Source organism: Telopea speciosissima, chromosome 1, assembly GCF_018873765.1.
Source record: "Telopea speciosissima isolate NSW1024214 ecotype Mountain lineage chromosome 1, Tspe_v1, whole genome shotgun sequence".
In the NCBI taxonomy this organism is placed as follows: Eukaryota; Viridiplantae; Streptophyta; class Magnoliopsida; order Proteales; family Proteaceae; genus Telopea; species Telopea speciosissima.
In genome coordinates, this window is record NC_057916.1 from 8086185 (window position 1) to 8111025 (window position 24841).

At 38.7% G+C, this 24841-nt stretch overlaps 1 protein-coding gene and 1 pseudogene across 2 annotated transcripts in view; both read left to right on the forward strand.

Moving 5' to 3' along the window:
* LOC122648985 (transcription factor bHLH3-like) overlaps positions 1 to 4302 on the forward strand; it is a 17417-nt gene extending 13115 nt beyond the window's left edge. The window contains exons 1-2 of one of the 2 annotated variants that reach the window (XM_043842320.1): positions 1822 to 2486; positions 2518 to 4302. In XM_043842320.1, the coding sequence (XP_043698255.1) occupies positions 2529 to 4121 (1593 nt within the window). In that variant the 5' untranslated portion in view covers positions 1822 to 2486; positions 2518 to 2528 and the 3' untranslated portion in view covers positions 4122 to 4302. Of the gene's footprint in view, positions 1 to 1821 lie in introns of those variants that run through there. The other variant, XM_043842319.1, reaches the window with a different exon arrangement.
* Positions 4303 to 14094: 9792 nt separating this feature from the next.
* Positions 14095 to 16006, forward strand: LOC122654223 (annotated as a pseudogene).
* The last annotated feature ends 8835 nt before the right edge of the window (positions 16007 to 24841 follow it).

Genomic DNA, 24841 nt, shown 5'->3' on the forward strand with positions numbered 1-24841 from the left:
GTCGATGATATGACTATCCTATAAAATTTTCCTTTTAATGAAACCATATTACATCTCCCTCTCTTTCTTGCTTCTTCCATAAACTTAGACGATGGGCTTCCACATGTATAATCTTAAGATTCTTGGATAGGCCGCAACGATTGATTCAGAGTGGATTGGATTGAGAGAGAGAGAGAGAGAGAGAGTAGCTCAAATGTTTTTCCCTAAAATTTTAAATCCTATATTCTTATTTTCAATGTGATAACTTCTTGAGAGTTTCGGTAGGTTCTTTGGAAAATTCTTAAGGATTGCCATTACAAAAGCTCAGCTGAACTAATACCTGTGAATCCTGCATAATGGAACACCACCGAATGTAACCCACTTTGCACGGCTGGTTTAAGCACCAACTGAAGGGCTGATGCCTCACCCCTACACAAACAATCCCAAACTTGTTAGTCAGATCTTGCCTGTCCAGTTTTATGGTTTTGTTTTTTTCTATCTAAATTGTTGTTCCTTGCTCAAATTAATTGGATATATAGGTGGCCATTCTCATAAGTGGTTCTAACTTTGGACCTTTGTAATTAAGCATCCCTTTCCCCAACTTGGAATAGTCTACCTCTTTCTCTTTTCGGTGCCCTACCTTCCAACATCTAGTGTCTATCTCTATCATTCATTTCGTTTGCAGCTTCCGCCTAAGAGAGATGTGCGACCAGCTTTACAAATATATCGAATAACTAGGTCCTCGACCCTTCAATTACCATGGTTATTTTCTTCACCAACAACTGTAAGAATTGAAACTCGTATAGAAACATTGGTTTTACTTCCGTATAAGAAAGGTCCAAGTCTCCCAATTCATTCGAACATGGAGTTAGAGCAGTACTTTACAACAAAAACCAAGCAAAACTAAGCAACAACATAGCAATAAGAGTGTGAAGAAGCTCATGTGGGAGTAACCCCACTTGTTTTTGTATGCCAAGTCACTAGATCGGCAAAACTGATTCTCCCAAGGTCGAGCTTTCAAAGCCGGATTGTTCCAATGTACCAAGAGTTGGGAGAGTATGCGGTAATGACTAGATTTTTTTTTGGTGGAAACGGTAATGACTAGATGACTGGTGAATATGCACAAACATACAAAAGATACATTCCAATACATGAGACAATGCACATTTATTTTTAAGGAAAAAGGAGTCTGTCCGGGAGCGTGGCCCCTGCACCTACACCTCGCCAATGGGTATGTGCATGGGAACATCGAAGGGGGACCAAGGGGCACAATGGTCATTTTGCATGCCCTTGTCTAGGCACAAGATCCACGCTCCCCCACAAGGAATGCATGAATCGTTATCTCTTCCAATTCCTCCTCACATGGGGCGAAAATGACCACCCTACCTCTACACGAAAACACTGCCCAAGGTGGGGTCCACTCCCCCCTATTAGAGGAATTGGAGGAATTGGAGGTGCCCGCAAATTAGAGGTAATAATCATTCAAAAATGCACACCCTTTTTTTAAGTAACAAATTCCACCGGATATTTGATTGAATGTCTATCTCCTTACATCAAATGGCCATGCTGCCCTCCAATGTAGGATACTGTAACATTTTATCGTAATTTGATACTCTTGAACTATGCCGCTTGCTCAGAGAACCTTCTCCTTTGATTGTAATAAATTATGGTATTTAACACATGGTTAGACTACAAGTGAATACATCATCTGCCATGTCCAGGTGGCAAAATAGGTATCTTGTAATATTCGAAAAAAAAAAAGAGGAGAAACCGACGCTTCTGCAATAAAATTTTCGCCATTGAAGAAAAGCATTCCATTCCGTTGTTTTAATTTAAGAAGCCTTCGGTGTTCTTATCGCCTGAGTTTCTCTTCGTTTTAAATTAAACAAGCTCTGAGCGAGATGAGAGCTTCGCAAGGATGGAGATGTGTGGATGGTGGAGTTCGGAATACAAGCTCGGAAGCTAGGGTTTTTTATTCATTTATAAAGCGAAGCTGGTGCTCGAGTTCCGTGGAAATACCCTAAAATTTTGCCGTGGCAGAAGAGATTGGGCGGTAGCTGTTGTAGGGCTTTTGTTTGGAGGAGATCTACCATCAGAGGTCATGGCGTTCATGATAGGTTTCTGAACCGCGTCTTTGGAAATTCTAGATATACTTGGAGTTCTGGAACAAAAAATCAACTACAGAAGTTGATGAAATGGCGGAAATCAAGGCTCGAATTTGGTCACAGATGTATGGAGATGGCTGGAAACTTAGTTCATCTTCTAAGATATTAAGGTGACGGCCCCTCTTATCTTGACTTTCTGATGTTGTAGTATATGTATCAACCAAAGAAAAAAACAAAAAAAGAAAGAAGTTCTAATGTATTTTTGCTGTTAGAGAGAAGGGAAACTTGAGAAGAAGATCTGTTGAAAAGGTTGCATTATTCTTTTACTTTGATATAATTTGCTACCGATTGTTGAATATCTAAACGTAGAAACGGAAACGAAAAGGGGTTTTGGTTCCGAAAGTTTATTTTGGGTTTTAGTCAATATTCTCAGACTGAGCAGATATGGGTGAGCAGAGGACTGTGAGGGGGAATTTTTGGTCTAATGAAGAAGAGAAGGCCATGGCGCAAGCAATTTTGGGTTTTGAAGTCTGCGACTTTTTGACTTCTCCAAGTTATGTTTCGCCCGACTTGGTTACACCCGGTGGCTACAGAAGTGTGCAGCAGGAGCTCTGCCAGCTTGTTGAAGGCTCAAGCTGGACCTACGCCATTTTCTGGCAGGTCTCAAGCTGTAAGTCTGGTGAGTTGGCCTTAATATGGGGAGATGGGCACTGTAGAGAACCCAAGGGAGACGAAAGAGAAGAAGATGGAACTTCGACGAGTTTCGAATCACAGAAGAAGCTTGGAGAGGAAGAGCAAGAAATGAGGAAGCAGGTGCTTCAAAAGGTTCACTCATTCTTTGGTGGATCAGAGGAAGATAACTACGCAGCACGGTTGGATTCTGTTTCGGATGTGGAGATGTTCTACCTTACATCCATGTATTATTCGTTCAAATATGATGCCCAGGCTGGTCCTGCACGTTCATTTTCCTCCCATAGACCAATCTGGGTTGTGGACCAAAACGTTTGTGCAGATCATTATCAGTCGAGATCTTTTCTAGCAAGATCAGCTGGCTTTCGGACCCTGGTTTGTGTTCCGATCGATTCAGGGGTGGTGGAACTTGGCTCTGTTAAATCACTCCCAGAAGATCAAAATGTCTTGCAGATGATTAAAACTTTACTTGGGGATTCGAGTACTCATCAGTCAACAGCAACGGTAACAGCAACAATGACCCCGAAGATCTTTGGTCATGACCTTAGTCTAGGCAGCTCGACACCTCATTCAATTGCCATTAATTTCTCTCCAAAGGTGGAAGAAGATGAGGGTTTCCAATTAGAATCCTACAAAGTGCAAGCAACAGTACCTAGACATGGTAAAACCATAGCTAGGAGCAAAGATATGGGTACTAATCTAGTTGTTGGAACTTTTCCCAATGGGTGTAGAAGTGAAGAAAATAAAGTAAAACTATTTTCACAGCCAAATCAGATGATTGTTGGGGCTCTAACTCAATCAGGGGTTGTTGAACAACCGAAAGATGATACATTGCCTCGGTCTGAAGAGCGCAAACCTAGGAAAAGAGGGAGAAAGCCTGCCAATGGGAGAGAGGAGCCATTGAACCATGTTGAAGCAGAGAGGCAGAGACGGGAGAAGCTTAATCAGCGGTTTTATGCATTAAGAGCTGTTGTCCCTAACATCTCCAAGATGGACAAGGCCTCGTTGCTTGGAGATGCCATTACCTATATCACGGATCTCCAAATGAAGATTAGGGTCTTGGAAGCTGAAAGAGAGATGTCGAAGGGCAACCAAAAGCATTTACCTGTTCCTGACATTGATGTTCAGACAAGAAATGAGGAAACCATTGTTCGTGTGAGCTGCCCACTAGATTCACACCCTGTCTCTAAAGTCATTAAGGCATTTAGAGAAACTCAAGTTATGGTTCAAGAATCTAATGTTTCAACTATCGACAATGACTCAGTTCTTCATACATTCTCCGTCCGTACTCAAAATGGTACAAGTGAACATTTGAAGGAGAAGTTGGTTGCTGCTCTCTCAAGATGACCTGATTGTAAAATTGTACTTGTAAGATGAATTTCAGTGAATCTCCTCTTTTTTGTCAAACCTTTTGTTTTGTTTTTAGCTTTTCTGTAGGCAACTGCAAAGTGGCAATTCCTGATATTGGAATAATTTGCATTCTGTACCATGAATGAAGTTTCTATCATCTTAAGATATGTGTTCAGACTTCAGACTCTACTTGAGACTCTTATAAGTTTGAATAGGCATAACTATATGGCTGCATGTGTTTCCTTGTTATTTTGTGGTTTGACACATTTGCTCTGTAGGATTCAAATTTTTGCTATCTTATAGTTTCTGCTTTTCCTTATCAAGAAGGCTAGGATCTTAGTTTGATTTTGATATGCTTTTTAGGAATATCCCCCCTCTATCAAAAGTTCGATGCTTGAATGAGATGGATAGCTTCTTTCCAATGTGTAATTGATATTACACAAAAATCGGAGCTAGAAAGGTAGGTAGGTTTAATATGAAAGTATTCTGTCAGGGTAATTATGTAATTTTGTATCGTATAATAAAGAAATCCAATAGTGTATGTGCTCCCCAGAAACATATGGCTACTCTATTCCATGGATCGGGAGCAATCAGAAAAGCCAGACCAGTACTGTATCTCTTGGAATCCTAACCTAAATAGGGTGCTACCAACAATTATACTAATCTACATATGTCTCTCCCCACTAATCGGTTTGAATTGATGGAATGGAAATTCCTGTGTTTATTCGATCAAGAAAAAGAATAAAGATCCCCATTGGGAATTAGATCCCACTTTCTGTCCTCCTCTTCACATAAAATGGAGAGAGAAATTGATGGATTCTTCAAATATTAGGTCAGCATTGACGGGACTCGATCCCGCAGCTTCCGCCTTGACAAGGCAGTGCTCTGACCGATTGAATTACAATCCCACAGATTGGGGGTGTACAGCATACATATTCTTATGATTTTATTCAAACCATTTCTGTTTATAATTGCTGTCTTGTAATAGAGACACGAGTGATATATTGATATCCACATAGATATGGACTTTAGTGAGAGTGACACCGATTATCCAGTATCTTTGGGTTATTGCCCAATCGACAATCCAAGAAGGCCGTCCCGTCCGTCCCTTATTCCATTCCTTCCTCAAGTCAGGAATGGCGGGTGCGTACTGGGTCATGAATCATCTTTTTGTAATCAACTCAAGTGTGCTTGCCCTTAGCCTTACTATAAAATAAGATATTATTTTTTTTGTTTTGTGTTCTTTTTTCTTTGGAGATGGAAAACTCGTCCACACCGAACAAGCTGTACCGTACCATACTGAGTAAAGGTAGAAAGAGAAAAGGAATGTGAACTCTCTCATAGGTGGTCTTCCTGTACTGAATGACTGATCGACCCAATGATCGAGTGACATTGCTTCTTCGGTCCAAACCAAGGAATCCCTTAGATATGATGCAAAATGGATCTTGTTCTATTGTTGATCAGAGATTTCTATATGAAAATACGAATCGGAGTTTGAAGAAGGGGAAGAAGCCCTTGATAATCAATCTTTCAATGAAAAAAGACTCTTTTTTGTTTTTTCTTTCCTTCCGTCCCCATAACTGCTCGGGCATCGACCTAGGAAGAAACAATTCTAGGTTTATTGATAATCTATGATCCAACTTATTTTCTTCAAGAATGTATGCTTCACGGGCTTTATTTTGTGCTGACCATCTGTGTGTGTGTGTAATGAAATAACAAAAATTTTATTGGGCATCTAGCCAGTAGAAATCAGAACATCTCAAGTCATATTCTCCAAACAGTATGATCTTTCTACTAGTGAAGCTACTTTGTGTACAAGCATAGTTGTCAAGGTGTTGCCTAGGTGGCCGCCTTGACAACTAGTGTCGCCTAGGCGGGTGTTTTTTATGTGGACAGGTTGTAAGGGGTCAGATCCATGGGCCTTTGGGCCAACCAGCCATACAGCTGGGTGTTTTCTGGTTCACTCAAAACCAGATCGTGGGCGACAGATCAGCAGAGATATCAGGTGAGATTTTATTCTGTTTTATTTACTTTCTATTTTGTTTCATAGCTCAAGATTTAATTAGCTTCGTGTACAAGTCTCAATATTACCTTGCAAGAGACTTTCTATTTTTTAAGTAGGCAGCTGCAGCTATATGTATTCGAGACCATAGAGTCTTCCCTCCACAATTTATGAATGAGATTGAATTTGGCTTTGTGCCAATGGTTGTGTGATACAGTGAGGTGAGAGACCTTATAGGTGAGATACCTAGGAGAGTGAGAGGTTCGATCCACCCTAACCCCTTCTACCTTTTCTATCTTCTTTTTCTTTCCATTCGATACCCTGTGTTGTGGTTACTGTTCTGAGATCTTTTGTTCAACTGAGATTCTATCGTGGGTGTTGTGTTACTTCTGGAATTCTATGTTGAATGTTACTGGAGTGCTTGGGATTATAGTTGCTGGTTGGAGAAGACTGAACATTACCTTGTGGCTCACTGGACTGAGTTGCTGGAATTCTATGTTGAATGTTACAGTAGTGCTTGGGACTATAGTTGCTTGTTGGAGTAGACTGAACATACCTTGCGGCTCACTGGACTGAGTTCTCTCCTGCAATAAAAAAATTTGAGCCCCAAGATCTTCCAATCTGCCCATCGGTTGCTGGCTAACTTTTGAGGTTCAAATCAACACCCCAGCCCTGCTGTACGACAGTGATTTCAATGTCATCTGCTGGTCCATCAACCCTGTGGTAACTGGTTACTAAGTCTGGTCCTTACTTTCTATTTCTGAGACCTTTGAATATCTCAGCATCTAGCCATTGTTTGGGGCTGAGATGTGGGGGATTTATTCAACCCTATTAGACTCATAATCGATGGGAATATATGGCCCAACCAACATGTAGCTACTGTTTCTGAAGTTGGTTATTTTTCTGGTTGTTTGGTCTTGTTCCTGACCTGCGGTAGACCTATTATGGATGTTGGTTGATTTTTCCTTTGGCTGGGATCCTTCTAAATCCTTTGCTAATTATTATTAGAGTTGTGGTGTTGATATACTTTACTGTCGTCTACCTATTGTTAGGTGATTGTTTGATGTAGTGTCGCTGAGGTTGGTGTTGAGTATTCTGTTTGCTTGTAATTGAGATCCTGCTTGGGGGTTAGGTCACTTGTGACTTGGCCATATCTTGAGACACTTTTAGACCCAAATCCCACAAATATGCAACTCCAACATTGGATGCCCATCACTTCCCATCGAAATCTACAAGATGAAGTGAAAGTAGACATAACTATCCTTCATTCGACCCTTCTCAGAATAAAAAATCTCTTCTGAGAAAGTAAACTTGATACTTGATTGTATTTCTGAAGATTGTTCGAGGCTGTTTCTTAAGTTGGAACTCATGCTTATGGACTACCAGACACATGTTTGACAAACTGTCAGGCCAAACAGATAGGATTTCGTATTGGTCGTGCAGATATGGAAAGAAGGATCTCTCTCTCTCTCTCTCTTTCTCTCTTTGTGGGGTAAGTAGGAAAGATCCTGCTTTATTATTGGCAGTTCCATGCAGCATGTTTCCTCTGGCGTTTTTGAAGGAGATAAATTTTTTTTTAATCTGGGGGATTTTGTTATTTTAGAGCCTTAACCAGAAACTATAATTCATTTAGGCTACCCAGCTGGCTTTACTCCCCCAGTCCCCCAGTATCTTGGCTGATCAAAGCCTCGTATTCTGTTAACCGCTGGCTCAAATTCAATTTGTCCTTGTCGTACTTCAAACTGTTTAGTGGCAAACTAGAAACTGAAGCTCTGGGATTAGAACTCAAGGTCTGACCTACTAAAAGGATCTTCCTAAACAACAGAGAATGAACCAGAAATAATATTGAAGGAGAAAATTCAGAACTAAAGATAAAAGGACAAATTTAATAACTAGCAAAAGAGAGATCAGAATGGATTGGAATTGTGGTCAAATAGCCTACTGGAACAGCGCTTCTTGTTAACAAAATTTGAGAGAATTCTGAGATCAAATAGCGGGTGCGATGACGGAGTCCTAGTGTCACTAGGATTGGTATGCACCAAAATTCAGAGATTCAGAACCAGAACTTGAAGAATAATACAGAAATTTCAGAGAAAATAGCCACAATAGTGATCTGGTGTGTAATTTCAGGTTAAACAGAGTAGGAACTAGAGAAATGTGATAGGTTAAAACTAGCAGAAAATAACCAAAAAACAGGGGAATCACAGGGTACTATAATAGGGAAGGACTGACCTGAAAATTTCTAGAAAATAAATAAAAAGAGATTGGTACAGGAATCCACTTGAGGTCAGTCCATAGAACCCACCAAGTACCTGCTGAGAATCCACAGCTCTTTCAGTTAAAACAAAAAAACTGAATTCTATTGTTTTTAAAAACATGGGGATGGGGTGTATCTCTTATAACTATTTATAGAACTCAGAAATAGGCACTAATATTATTTGGAATTCAACCTACTGCTTGGATAGCCAAAACAGACTACTTCTTGACACAATTTAATTTTGAAAAAAGAAAAAATAACTCCTAAACCTAACCGCACGATCTGGGCTGGTTGACTGAAAATAGAACTCCTACAGCTATAGGGAGAAAAAAATGTTATCCCTTTCTTCTTCTCTTCCTTGCATTTGCATCTGCATCACTCGCCACTCCTCTCTCTCTCTCTCTCTCTCTCACACACACACACACACACACACACACACACATTGATGGGTTTCTAGAAGCCTAAGGGATTAAGTCCAACAACTTGATTTAAAACCATAAAAAGAGATCTCGGTTGAAACCAACCAAAACCATCAAGATATCTCAGTTTCTTGAGAAACCGAGACGAGTTAAGGTTGGAGTATAAAAAATACAGGGTTTCAGTTGGTTTCGACTAGTATCAACCATATTTCGCTAGTTTTGACCTGAATACCTATGTAATTGTCACTTATCCCCATTAAAACTTGAGGAAACTTTGTTAGAAATCAGGACAGACACTTATGCCAAAAACCAGACTAGATACTTATTTATGCCTAATATCCTTTAAATAAATATTTAGTATTTTATTTACTTAAGATATTATTCATAAATAAGCAAATACACCGTTATTTGAATCCAATAAAAATAGTTAAAATCAAATTCCTAAAAAATAAAAAATCAACCCTCTAGTTCAAGAACAAAAATTGAATTTTCGATGGTAGGTAAAATTTTCAACTTTCTAATGCTGGGGTTTCTTAAATCTAAAAATTTCATAAATCTTAATATGGTAAAACATTGCTAAAAACCAAAAGTGCGCTAAAATATTCAGTTGTTGTGATATCTAAAAAAATATTTTCATTCAGAGTGATTTTAAACAGCATTTGCGCATACCAAATTAAGTTTGACCAGAACATAAATCCTTCAATATAAATCAAATTTAAGCAGTGTTCAAAGCTTTTCAATAAATCCAGTTAAAAAAAATATTTTCGGTTTAAATTTTAAAATCATTAGTTGGCTCGGCAAGAAATATGTAAATTTGTTTTTGGTAAAAGAAATATGTAAAATTGCGTGTGGTTAGTACACATCTTACTACTTACCGTCTTGCCCTGTGAAGTCGTACTTAACTACAGCTGGCGCGTATCACTAACGCCACCTCCTCTATGTAAGTATTTTCCCTTGACCGTTTTTTCTGTTCCCTCCCTTTCAAATTAACTCTATTTTCTCTTCTCCCTCTCATTCTTTCGCTCTCTCACACGCTCACTCGGATGTAAGCACTCTGCGCCTGTACAAATTATGGAAAATTAGTTATCTGCTTTAAGTATACATTACGTTCCTCCATATATATACATTCTAGGAAATTAGTTTTATCTAATCATGAGATCAAGATGATTTTGTAAGTATACATTACATTCCTCCATATATATACATGTACATTATTCGAAAGGACCAACCCATATACATCCTATCCAATCAACCCATGAGGCTATGACCTATTTCTTGTTTATTTGTAAGGTAATATTTCTTGTTTATTTGTAAGATAAAAGGAATTTTCACTTGTGGCCTAACAAGGTAAAGATAAAGGCAAATCTTTATCCTACCCAAATGATGTAAAGTAAAGATATTTTGTATCCCTTAAATGGGCAAGGTGAAAACCTTCTATAACCTTAAAAGAATGTTTTCCTTCAGCCATCGTCAAGGGATTCTCTCTTGATCGAGGGGATTCGATAGTATTCGTAGGGTATCAACAATAATAAAGATATTTTCGACCATTCATAAATAGAGGGCAGACATAGACAATCATCAATGCTTGTCTATTTCCTTCATGCAACGCGAAAGATTACTTTCCCCAAAACAAAATGGAACTCTAACAATTCACAATAAATAAATAAATAAATGATTGGAAATGCAAACAAAAACACCAATACATTATGGATGCACATGATTAAAGGGAAGTACTAATTGCATGCAAAGCATGTGGGAATGCTCTCCAACAATGCAAGAGTAACCCATGGGAAAATTCTATTGCTCTGCATGCAAATGGCACTCACTTGTAATTGGTTTGAGCTCAGAAAATTACCATGTGGCTAATGCAAACCATGTCTTATCCCAACTCTAGTTATTTAAGGAATGATATATAGATTGACCAAATGACAAAAGGAGCGAGATAGATACAATACCCCCCTTATATTGGCATCAGATATGCTTAGAGACGAATTTTAATGGGTTTCAAGCCATACATAAGGAGACCCACATCATTCAATTAAGAAGAGGAGAAAGAGCTTATGAGGGGGCATGTACATGGTCACAAGGCCACCTTTTTACAACAACTACTCAGCTTATCATAACTAAATTGGGTCGACTACATGTTTCACCCACCTTTTTTCCTTACAGTTAATTCCAGATTCATTCTCACTTAGTCTCTCGTCACTTTCAATCATATATAAATAAACACACCCTATTCAGAGGTTCTAGAATTTCAAAGCTCTATTTTTAAAAACTTAACATATGAGTAAAGGATCTTTGTTTGGGTTGAAATTATACACAGTTGGGATATTGAGTTATATTTGTCCACAAATTTTGGGCTCCACACAGACTAGTTGCCATCGTTCATGAAACCCAACTGATAAAGATCAACCGACATTGTTTCAAAAATTGGAGTTGGATTGGTTGAATTGACCAATTAGATATGTATTGACTGTGATTGATCCTGACATCCAGTTGATCTAGGGTTTTAGGACCAAATCATTGAGTTTTTGGATCTAAAGGGTCAATTCTTGGGTTTGTAATATAGGTTTGATACTTAATTTGGAATTTAAAATCATTGGTGTGTGTAGTACACAAATGCTTTTTGTTCCTAGGGTGTTTAGATCCATCAGCTGAAAAGCAGATGCCTACCAATTCTAGGGCTTTTAGGACCCATTCTTTTGTTTTTCAGTAAAATTAAGGATCCATTCAATATTTCAAAGACACCGATTTCCAGTTTAAAATCCACGTGGTGATTAGGCTGATTAACAGGTGATTTTGAATTTTGATAGTTATGGCGGGACTTAGGACCAGATTTGGAAGGAGAATACTATATTACAATATTATTATTACATTTAGTGGGACCCATTAGTATCTTTCAATTAATAACTGACTCGAGATCGATATCTTTTTTTTTTGGTAAGAGACTCGATCGATATCATTGACACGATTGCCCGCATGTCTCTACAGCTGGCGTGTATCTTTGACGCGACCTCCTTAAATATCTCTCCTCGACCGTTATTTCGTTTCCTCGCTTTCAAAACAACTCCAAATACTTTCCATTTTGTTTCATAGCTCAAGATTTGATTAGCTTCGTGTACAAGTCTCAATATTACCTTACAAGAAGAGACTTTCTATTTAGTTTATTTTCTATTTTCGAAGTAGGCAGCTGCAGCTATATGAATTCGAGACCATTGTCTTTCCTCCGCAATTTATAAAAGAGATTGAATTTGGCTTTGTGCTAATGGTTGTGTGATACAGTGAGGTGAGAGACCTTATAGGTGAGATACCTAGGAGAGAGTGAGAGGCTTGATCAACCCTAACCCCTTCAACCTTTTCTATCTTCTTTTTCTTTCCATTCGATACCCTGTGTTGTGGTTACTGTTCTGAGATCTTTTGTTCAACTGAGATTCTATCGTGAGTGTTGTGTTACTGCTGGAATTCTATGTTGAATGTTACAGGAGTGCTTGGGATTATAATTGCTGGTTGGAGAAGACTGAACATATCTTGCGGCTCGCTGGACTGAGTTGCTGGGATTCTATGTTGAATGTTACAGGAGTGCTTGGGATTATAGTTGCTGGTTGGAGAAGACTGAACATACCTTGCGGCTCACTGTCTTTCGCTCACTCACAGCCTCACTCACAGGTAACCACTCCGAGACAGTATAAATTCTAAACTGCTAAAACCCTCACCGGAAAATATCCTTAGAATAATGAGACGAACTCTGTTAAGAATCGCTCCCCTCTATACTCGCCTTAATTTGCTCTCCCCTCCGAATTGCAGAAGACCAAACCCTTTTTCTGCTTCCATCTTCAATATCACTTCAACTCCTTCTTCGAAGCTGAGGAGGTGGTTCTTCTCATCCATCAACGAAAGCCCTCCTCCTGTTCCCAAGACCAGGTTAACCCAACCACAGAAGAAGAAAGCAGTTCCGATCAATTTCGAACATCAGAACCGAACGTAGAAGAAATTGATTAAGAAAAACAGGCCTGTCCTATGCATCTTCTTCTGCCCCCAATCCCTCCCTTAGTATAGCAGCCATCACAGTGGATTCTTCTATATTTAATTGCTTGCAATTTTATAATCTCTGTTCTTTTCTATGGCGCAGTGTTCAAGTTCTTATTTCAGTCCGGGGGGAAATTACCTCGTCGCTACTTCTTGGGACAACCGGGTTTTTTGATCGCTGCCTCAATAGAATTTCTTCCTTCTTCCTCTTTTCTCTTCCTTATTTTTTAGTCATTCTAATTTGTGCTATTTTGAAGTGACAATCGTAATCTACTCTGTGCTTATTTCTCTTCCCCTGTATATGATGGTTATAATGATGCATATCTTCTTTGTTTGCTGAACATTTAATGTAGATAATAGAAAGCTGAACTAGGTTTCTGGAAAATCGTGTATAATAGAAAACTGATTTGAATAACCAAATGAAGTATATGGTTTGTCCTACCTGAGATAGCATGTTCAACTGAGGCCACTTTGGACCTGCTGATAATCCCATGTTCTCTCCTTCTTCTTGTAATTTGTACATGCACCACATGAGCAGTATGTTATGGGTTTTTAGTGATGGCCTGCGATTGCGGTTAGAGAAATGTGTTTTAAAGGGAGTTGCGTACTTATGCTAAACTTCTAAAAAGTTGCTTGGTATTGCAACTTATTTAAATAAATAAAAAGCTGGGATTATAGTACTTTGATTTTGTAGATCAAAAGTAAATTCAATCAGCTATCTAGTTCAGTTGCCCTATAAGAAAACTTCTTTGATCTGACGTAGTCTGTTGGACCTATGGAAAAGCCGTGTGTACTGCCTTACAGAAAAAATGATCTGGAATGTCCGAAAATTGACCACTCTGTCCTTTTTTTTTCCCTCTTGACTGTTGCAAAATTACATCTTCTGATCCTTACAAGGGTGTGGGTTGGTGCAGCTGCAATGATTTACTGAACAGAAAATGGAATATCTAGGACTGAGATGTCTATGGAATTACTATTCCTTTGTTGTTTTACCTTTTTTAGGGTTATTCTGCTTTGCTCTTGTTGGGTCTTTATAAAATTTCTTGTTATTTATCTCTGGGTGGGTTGTCATTTCTTTGGTTTTTGCTATAAAATGCATAATAATGTGGTAGTGGAGTTATTTTACTCCCACTTGTATTATACTTCATTTATTAGATACAGTGGTTGCTCTCTCTCTCTCTCTCTCTCTCTTCCCCCACCCCTCCCAAATGACTTCTATTCTTCACTGATTTTGTCTTGAACAGTTATCCTCATGCTTAGTAATTTTTGCAGGGAAAAGGAGATGGTTCGCATCTTGAAAGAAGTGGTCTTCATGACAACTGGGACGATGCAGAGGGTTATTACAGTAAGTCCTTCGTCAAACCTTTCTTTGTTTTCTTTGATCATATGCAAGGAAAAGAACTATTATGTCTCTTTGGTATCAACTGGATTTCGGGTTGACCTATCATTTGCAGGAATTGTACTTTGATATCTTCTCTTCACGGTATTCACATATTCTCTGTGCAGGCTATCATTTGGAGAAATACTTGACAGTAGGTATGAAGTTACTGCAGCCCATGGAAAAGGCGTTTTTTCGGCAGTAGTTCGTGCAAAGGACCTCAAGGCTGGGAAGGGTGATCTTGAAGAGGTGGCAATAAGCAATAATGACACTATGTGAGTTGATGTTACTCTTTTTGCCCTCAGATTGCTTTAGTTCTAGCTAAATATTGATTTTAACTGGATAGTGCAAGTTACTGTTGACTGTATTTCAATGCACAGGTACAAGGCAGGTTTAGAAGAGCTGATAATATTGAAGAAATTAGCTGGTGCAGATCCTGAGAATTGATGCCATTGTGTTCGAATTTTCTGAAGTTTCAAGTACCGAAATCATCTTTGTTTGGTTTTTGAATCTCTTCATATGAATCTTCGTGAGGTACTAAAGAAGTTTGGTCGTAATATTGGCCTTAATCTGGGAACTGTAAGAGAATATGCCAAACAGCTTTTTATTGCATTAAAGCATCTGCGGAACTGTGGGGTCCTGCATTGTGACATAAAGCCAGATAATATGCTGGTGAGTTTAAATTATTCTTCCATTACTGGGGTGGTTTCTTTTATGACTTTCTAACATATGTATGTTGTCCCATTCAGGTAGATGAGACAAAAATGTGTTGAAGCTTTGTGATTTTGGCAATGCCATGTTTGCCGGAAAAAATGAGATCACTCCGGATCTTGTGAGCCGCTTTTACCGAGCTCCTGAAATAAGTAAGTTCTTTGTTTCATATCCCTTGATTTTTTATTTTTAATTTTTTTTGGGGGGGGGGGCAGGTTATGTGTTTGTTGAGATATTGTTTTATTTTTAATTGGTTTCTGTCAGTAAAATATTGAATTTTCTTTTCCTGCTGCAGTTCTTGGCTTGCCATATGATCATCCTATGGATATATGGTCTGTTGGTTGCTTTTTATATGAGCTTTATTTGGGGAAAATCCTTTTTCCAGGCCCATCAAACAATGACGTGTTGCATCTCCACATGGAGTTGAAGGGATCTTTTCCAAATAAGATGCTCCACAAGGTTGAAATTTGATTTTTGTTTTCTTCAGATTCCCTGCAACCCTCATGAGGGGTGTTTAAACCCTTTATTTTTTGCAGTTTTGTTTCCATGGTCATCAATATCTTTAGCTTATTATTTTAGGTTATTGAATGGAAATACTATGTTATGATTCTTATATTTATTGCTTGTGCTGATTTCAACATAGGGTGGATTTACCAATCAGCATTTGGACCAGGATTTGAATTTTCATGCTACTGAAGAAGATCGTGTTACAAAGAAGGTGAGAAGTTACTTGTCAATGAAATCTGTAGTGATTATGTTTCAGTGACTGTTTCTATTGTTTTCCCTACTACAACCACCCTCTCCCCCCCTCACCCCCCCCCCCCAAAAAAAAAAAAGAAAAGAAAAAGGGGAAGCATCAATGCCCTCATTTTAATTTAGCCTTGTAAACTATGTCTGCAGACTGTGAAGAGGCTGCTTCTCAATATTAAGCAAAAAGACATTGGTTCCTTAATTACAAGCTCCCCTGGTGAGGTTCCGAAGATGTTGGCAAATTTCTAAGATCTTCTAGAAAAAATATTTGTCTTAGATCCAGAGAAGAAAATGACAGTATCTCAAGCATTGAGGCATTCATTCATCACAGGCAAGTGACCAAAGATGCTGATTTTTGACCCCAGAAATGCTGGTGAGCTAGATACATGTACATTATGATCTCAATTTATTTTTAGCTCTCTAATCATTGGGAATTTCTCTGTCTTTAGAGGATTGACACAGTGTTATTGGCTTGGATGAAATGCGAAGAAGATGATGTTTGGTCTGAAGACCTTCCTACATGGCGGTTCTTTCAGTGGGATGGCTTCTGTTTCTATTGTAAGACAACTCACGAAAGGCGTTTACATCTCTTGTAATCATTCTTAATGATGGGCGTTGAGAAGATTTATCACATTTATCCCCCCCCTTGAAATTTTTGTTTGAAGTTTGAAAACAGTGTGCTGCAACCTTTTGCAGGCTTTAGTGCATTAGAAAATTCACACCAATGCTAGTTACTAAATTAAAATCAATGAGGTTGTGAAAAGTGTTCCTATGGCTTTTGGAAAAGATAGACTTGACAGAATCTTTTCCTTTCAGATAGCTTCCATCTTACATTGGATTTCATCTTTCCAATATTTAGTGGATACTTGGATATTGCATTTTTTTCATTTATCCAAATCACTTGGGTTCTGGAGTCTAATTCTATTTTTCATTCAGGGTTTCATCCTAGGCTATGACGCAACCAATCAGTGCTTTACATGCTTAAAAGGCAACCAAAAGAAGGTACCCTGGTTTGTTTTTTAGGCAGCTTATCATGAAACCCTTGAAAATACTTTGCATGTTCTTAACTAAAAAATTGGGCTCCTGAACTGTCTTCAGACTTGGAGGAATTAACTAGAAGAATTTTACAACCTGAAGTTGAATGGTCCATTTCTTCCTTGGCTATCAGAGCTCTCATGCCTGTTTGCTTGTACATGTTCCTGCTTTGTGTGCGTGCGTGTATATGTAGAAATAGAGGTTCAATTTCTGTAATATGGAATATTTTAATTTTATTGGTAAATCCTACAAGTAACAAAAAAAGAAAAAGAAAAAAATAGATTCTTAAGGTGAATAATCATAGTTTATATTCTGGTAGTGGCTAAATTATGATTAGAAACCTTTGTTCTGTTTGCCCTCATTATTTTTTGTGAAACTGCATTACATCTGATCTAGGTTTGGTGGTTCTGGAGGCTTTTGCACTGGCGATGAGAGGTTGCAGTGTTGCAGTTAATGTTCAAATTGGTTAGTAGTTGCATCCGATTTTAATTTTCTTTTCTTTAACATGATCCATGAGTTTTAACTTATTCATGTTTTCCCTGATAGGAAACATAGGTTTAGTGTTGTCTCTTCATTCTGTGGTGTATAACAATGCTTTTTGGTTTTTCTAGGACATAGGTGCTAAGTTCATGGAGTTCCAGTAAGTTCTTCATCTCTAATCCTATTACTCCATTTTGTCATGGTTCTGGTTGTTTCAGGTATTTCGTTTCATGCATATTTATAGGAGATCATGTAAATGTTGTTACTTGTATGGTTGATCATACTCAGGAAACCTTGGAGATTTGCACATTTAGTTGGATGCATTCCTCATCTTGCCTCTAGCCTGCATTGCCCTTTTCAACGTCAGCCTAGAGTGGTCAATGAGATGGCTGATGAGTTGACCAAGCAAGGCGTTTTACTTTTGAGATTCTGTTATGGGAATACCATTCCATTATGAGGTGTGGGCTTTTATAGGGGGCGGGGGTGTAGTTCTTTGTTGTTTTTTATTTTCTGTGCTCTTGCCTCCTTGGAGGCTTGTTATACCATATTATCTTTCTTTTTATAAAATTTATGTTAATGAAAAAAAAATATTGTTAGTGTTACCAATTAAAAGGTTCCATATGTTTCAGATATTCTTTTTTCGTTTCAAATCATATCCCTCATAGATATCTTCTGAACTTTTGACTCATGATGAGGTTTGATTTTTCTTTTGCTTGATATACATTCAGAGCTTGTCTAGGTATCCCTTATTCATGTACACCATACTTTGCAAAATCAGGTTCTGATGGTGCTTTCAATTTTTGGGACAAGGACAGTAAACAGATACTTAAGGTTTGGTTACCTTCTGTTTTATTCTTATCTAACCCCAATGGTTGTTGTTGGTTTCATTGAATGGCAATTATTTTTATATGATATTTCACTACTAATTACCAGCCTGTTTGTGGAGGATAAGCAAATTCTTAATGAGAAGATGGTGTAGAGAAGATTCACCAAAATCCGTGGAATATGAGTTGGAACCTAAGAAAAATGCTCACTTTGGATAATTCTCCTGGTGCATGGTCTGAAACCCAACCCTAAATTGAGATTAGGGCAGAATTTGCAAAGGCTCTAAAAGGACAGTATAGGCTAATTAGGAAACAAGAAACACTTGACTACAGGAACTGGGTAGGCCACAGAAACAACATATATGATTAGAAGATTAAAAGAGAAATGAAGGAAATCGAAAGCTCATTAACAGAATGGGGTATATTTTGTTACTCAAAACTACAGACCTTTTGAGCCTGAAACTTGGGTTGAGTAACCCTTTAGATCAAACCTATCAGTCTTTAAAACAGGACAGATATCTCTGTTAATAATAGCAGGGTGTGATCGAGGCTGCTATGGGAACTAACAGAAAGAGAGCAGGAGTGTGGAAAGTGGTAACAGCAGGTCTTAAAGTAGTGTTAGAAGATCAGAATCAATAGAGAATGAGGGGGGCTTAATTATGATTAGAAACCTTTGTTCTGTTTGCCCTCATTAATTTTTGTGAAACTGCATTACATATGATCTATGGTTTGGTGGTTCTGGAGGCTTTTGCACGGGCGATGAGAGGTTGCAGTGTTGCAGTTAATGTTCGAATTGGTTGGTAGTTTTAACTTTTTCATGTTTTTCCTGAGAGGAAACATAGGTTTAGTGTTGTCTCTTCATTCTGTTGTGTATAACAATGCTTTTTGGTTTTTCTAGGACATTGGTGCTCCATCAGGCAAAACCTCAATAAAAGTCCTCGTCCAATACAGCGAGGCCCACTGTTACCTGTTGGCATTTTCATTGGTAATTTTTTTCATTTTCAATTTCAATTTCAATGCCTCGCTTCACTTTGTTCTATTGAGTTAATTTTATTTTACTTATTTTGTTTTTGTTTCAATTGCTATGCTTAGGTTATTCTCTGTATCCCTTCTTTCTTATATTTAAAAAAGAAAGATAGCCATTGAAGAGAAAGGAATTTTTTCAATAATGATTAATAACTCTCGTCTCTCTCTTTTTTCCCTCTAAATAGTTGTGTGTGTGTACAGGAGGGCATAATAACCCAGCAGTTACGTTTGGGCTTTTCTTAGCCCATAAAGTGTCACTAATCCGTGCTGTGATGTACATGGTGGCACAATTCTTGGGTGCAATGTGTGGTGTAGGGCTAGTAAAGGCCTTCCAAAAGTCTTACTATGTGCAGTATGGTGGTGGGGCGAACGAGATCGCCGATGGCTACAGCAAAGGTGTGGGTTTGGCAGCTGAATTTATTGATACTTTCATCCTTGTCTACACTGTTTTCTTTGCTACTGATCCCAAGAGAAGTGCCAGAGACTCCCATGTCCTTGTAAGTTCATCTTGGTGGGTGGGACAACCAGGTTTTTTTATCGCCGCTACAATTGAATTTCTTCCTTCTTCCTCTTTTCTCTTCTTTATTTTTCAGTCATTCCCTTGCAGTGCACATTCTAATTTGTGCTATTTTGAAGTAAAGCATTTAATCTAATCTTTATGCATTTCTTTTATGTGTGAAACTTGATAGGGTTTTTAGAGCCGATTTGAGTTTAAAATCCTTAGTTGGCCTGGAAGATGTATGTAAAATTGCGCGTGGTGATTATTCAGCTTAAGCACATGAGTCGTACGAAACTACAGCTGGCACGTATCTGTGATGCCACCTCCTCTATATAAATATTTTCAATTGACCGTTTTTGTTTTGCAGATGTGACCAATATAAAGTTGGAGCTGTGTCCGTTTAACATCTATTTAGCTAATATAATGAAGAAGCTTAATTCTATTCATGTGGTAAGCTAGGTTGATTCTAACAATGTTTTAGGCTGGAGGTCATGGGTAAGAGATTCCTTGACAACATTTGACATTTTAGAGAAACCAGGGGGGTAGATGGCTGCATCAACTGCATCATTCTTGGGTTTCCCAACTTCTACTAATGATTCGGTGGACTCCCTAGGCAAAGATTGGTTTTTTTTATTTGGGTAAATTACACGGCGACCCCCTTAGGTTTGCCCTAAATACAGTACGATCCCCTTTGTTTCTAAAATATACACTGTGACCCCCTGAGATTAGGTTACTTGTTACACTCAACCCCCGTCTGTTAGATCATTCCCGTTAGTTGCTGACGTGTTGGTGATTGATGCCTTAAAATGACAAATATACCTAATGGGGTGTGAGCTTATCATTTTGCCCATAGGGCAGCCTGAACTTCACACAATTGTCTCTGCTTCTTTTTCTTCTTCTCTACTTCTTCTTCATCTTCTTCCTCCTCCTGCAAAGTCATCTGCCCCCACCCTTTGCAACCCCATCTTCTTGCTTTGCTTCACTTCCTTTACCTGGATTGTTACCGGATGAAGAGCGGGCACAGGAGGAGGAAGAAAAACTGGTGGACAAAAAGGAGTTGCAGCGACGAAGCAGGGCTTTGGCACTTTCAACGTTAAGAGCTTCAGCACTAAAGGTGATGGACGAAACGGCAATAGCAAAGTAATTATGCTTAATTCCCATTCTTTTTTCCTCTATAAATAATTTATTCTTCTTCTTCTTTTTTATCTTGATAAGTTTTAGAGATCTTTAACCTTAAATTTCTTTCTAACTAACGCAGGCCTAATCGGCAGCATGGAAAGCAGCATGTGGATCTTCAGGTTCTGTGAAGCTTTTCATATCAAAAGGAACTTTCTTACTCGGTCCCGTTAAATTCGTTGGTCCCTGCAAGACCATTGATTTGATTACCGTTCAGATGCAGGTTATCATCTCGTTTCTTCATTTCTTTACTTTGCTTTCTTCGCATACAGATTGAATTTGTCCATTAATATGTCTACTAATTTTCTCTGCAGGGTTTCTTGAAGGCAACCACAGATCTGAACAGGTATGGTTCTTCGGATGATTGGATCGAGTTTGGATGGGTGGAAGGATTGACACTGGCCGGATGGGTGGAAAAACCTGGTTGCAAGCTCAAAGGGCCAATCACAATGATATAATTGATCTCATGGGAATGAAGAATCTCCATTCATCTATGAATCATTGGGGAAATTGATTCAGGAACTATAAGGAAGAAAGCTTAAATCTTTCAGCTCTAAGTGAAAAATAAGGGAGAAATCAGAGAAGACCCATTACCTGGTGGCTGGTTGAATCCAAGAACATCATATTGACACCGCCTCCAATCTCCTTTACCGCATTTGATATCGACAGAAACATCTTTAAGGACTCCAAATCCTGGAATAGTGAGGTCTCTCTTCTCTTCTTCATTGATCAAAACTAACCTTTCTTTTCCTTTACAGAACTTCAATCTGAATCAGAGGTTATATCAAACCCTTTCCCTAAGCTGCTCAGTGCTCTCTCCACAATCCCAACATGAACATCACTTATCTCTGAATCTCTGAGTTTCCTCACTCTTATGAATCTGATGAGAAGAACAAAGATGCAGAGAAAGAGATAAGAGAAGAGGAACAAATGTGAAGGGAAAAGGGAAGGTCGGTATCTGTAAATTGTAGGAAGGAAAGTTCCGTTTCATTGTTTCTGTTCTTGATGAGCCACAATTGTAGGAAGGAAAGGTGCTGCGTCTTGGCCCTTCTCTTTTCCGGCCTATGGGATCCTCATTAGATGGTCGCCGGAGTTTGCGAAGCACTCACCGGTGCTGGTATAGGACGGCGTCAGACCTTGAGGCTTGCACTGCGGATCCCGTAACCTCCCTGTGGCTGTTAAGGTCTCCAAGAGGGGGGATTTGGAGCTGTTTTAATTGAAGGGCAAAATTGGCATTTAAATTTTATTCTTAACACCGTCCACTTAAAGGTGCTAAGTGTATATTTTAAAAACACAGGGGGTCGTACTATATTTAGGGCAAACCTCAGGGGGTCGCCACATAATTTACCCTTTTTATTATGATCCGAGTTTTCATCGTTATTCCTATCAGAAAAATTGCTGTTATCAGCCTGTTTCTCTTTTTTAATAAACTCACTAGTATTTTAAAGCAACAGCCGATCAATGGTTTACTCAGTATTCTTTTTCTTATTAAAAGAAATTATGCCATATGTTTGCCTATTCTATTAGGTCTCAATAGCATCTATATGTGAAATATTATTTTCCATGCTCTCTATAAGCTCTGAAGCATGATGGAACTATTCAATTCTTCCTTTCTGATATTAATTCTGTGTTATAGTTCTCTTTATGTTTGTCTCATTTGACGGCAAGTTAAGTGCAAATTGTTCTATATTTTCTCAATTGATAGATTGAAACAGCTGCGTCTTAAAGGGAGCAGTTATTGCTTGTGAAAAACTCAGAGCTTGAAGCCAGGTAGATCATATTGTGAATCAAATAACTGGGTTGAACCTTCATATGTGCATATTATCTCTTTCTGTTGGACTTTGTGTTTGCTTGTCCAAATGGACCAAGAATCTGAATTACAAACAAGACATCAAAGTGATTCTGACATCTTTCACAAAAGAAAAAGGAATCTCTCTTTCCTCTTATATATTTACTTACCTTTTCCTTTGATGTCGGATGATTAATCTAACTGATGAGGTAGCTGAGGCAAGGTTGAAACATTTGCAGGTAAGTGGCTGAGGAAGGTTCCTTCTGAGCTATTCTGAATTGAAAGGTACCACAAGGTTTTGTGATAGAAACACTGACTTTCCCAGATAAAGTGTATTTTAAGTTGAAAAAATTTGATTGAATACCCATTTTGCTATACTGATTCAGTCATAAACTTATAAATTTAGAGGGAGGGAGGGAGAAACACTGACTTCTCCAGATAAAGTATATTGCTGGACTTAATACCCATTTTTCTGTATTGGTTCATCAGTCATAAACAACATGAGAGAGAGAGAGAGAGATGGGTGATGGTGTTTTCAATTGGAATTTGAACTGGGCAGGTGCAGAGGAAGAACTTTGGGAGTTTTATTTGATGGCTGTATTCCGTTCAAGCTGAAGGTGAAGTTTTATGGATTTAAGAACATCACTGCTTTTCGGAGCTCAATGTTAGGAGATGAAAAAAAAAAAACGTAAGGGCGGACGCGGACGTGGAAGAAGAAGAAGCCGTTGAGGAGGGGGAGGAGGAAGAAGCCTCATCTTCAAATTCTGTACTGCTAAAACCCAGACCGGAAAAAATCCTTAGAGTCATGAGACAAACTCTGTTAAGATTCGCTCCTCTCTATACTCGCCGCAATCTGCTCTCCCCTCCGAATTACTAAAGACCAAACCCTTTTTCTGCTTCCATCATCAATGTCACTTCAACTCCTTCGAAGCTGAGGAGTTGGTTCTTCTTATCCATCAACGACAGCCCTGCTCTTATTCCCGAGACCAGGTTAACCCAACCACAGAAGAAGAAAGCAGTTGCGGTCAATTTCGAAAACATCAGAACCGAACGTAGAAGAAATTGATTAAGGGAAACAGGCCTGTCATATGCATGTTCTTCTACCCCCAATCCCTCCCTTAGTATAGCAGCCATCACAGTGGATTCTTTTATATTTAATTGCTTGCAATTTTATAATCTCTGTTCTTTTCTATGACGCAGAGTTCAAGTTCTTGTTTTAGTCCCGAGGGAAATTACCGCGTCGCTACTTCTTGGGACAACCAGGTTTTTTGATCACCGCCTCAATTGAATTTCTTCCTTCTTTCACTTTTCTCTTCCTTATTTTTTAGTCATTCTAATTTGTGCCATTTTGAAGTGAAGATCGTAATCTACTCTGTTCTTATTTCCTTCTTCCTCTTTGGCTTTGGATTTTGGGTTTTAAATCTTAGTACTGTTCTTAGTCTGAGTTTTTCATAATTATTTATGGAAGAGAGGGAGAGAGAGAAGGAGAAGGATCGGGACTGGGATAGGGAGAGAGATAGGTACACGCATAGGGAGGGGGAGGGAGAGAGGGAAAAAGTTCGGGATAAAGATAGAGGTAGGGAGACTGAGAGTGATTGGATGGGTAGACATCTATATGATGGTCATAATGATGCATATGGTGGTCGAGATAGGTCGAAAGACTCCGGGCATTTGAAAGATGAACCGGATTACCACTACAGGAACGGAAAAAAAGATCCAGTAAAGGTGCCCACCATCATGGATGATGATCTGGAAAGGCGTGAAAAGAAACCACTGAGGTATACAATGTCATTTAATCATTGGATGTATCCTAGCTTACTTCAAATTTATCTTATATGCTGCTCTATGCTTTTAGAGATGAAGAGGTAGAAGAAGATTGTGAAGATAGGGTTTCATTACAACTAGCGGAACAAGAAGAGGTGGATGTTGACAGAATTAAGGAGGAGAGCAGGAAATGAAGGCAAGCCATACTAGAAAAATATGAACAACAGCAACAGCAGTCACAAGAGCAGGTTGTACCTCATGGTCAAGCCTCAACTAAAGGTGTCGTTCACTTCCAAGCTAATTGTGTTTTCTATATTTTGATGTTTCGGAGTTTTATTTATAGTTTATGACTGCTTTCTTTGTGGCCTTTATTCATTGTTCATACTAAACCGTAAATGCTTTGGATCAGAGAATGGTTCTCTCAACGTCGACAAGGCAGCAGAACTGAAACTTCCTCCAAATGCGGTTAATTCTACATCTGTTGCTTCTGAGGGTAGGAATGATAGTCCCGAGCCTACATTTTCTGTATGGAAATCACCTTCACGTAATGGAACTTTGGCACATGAAAGCACTTCTGGTGT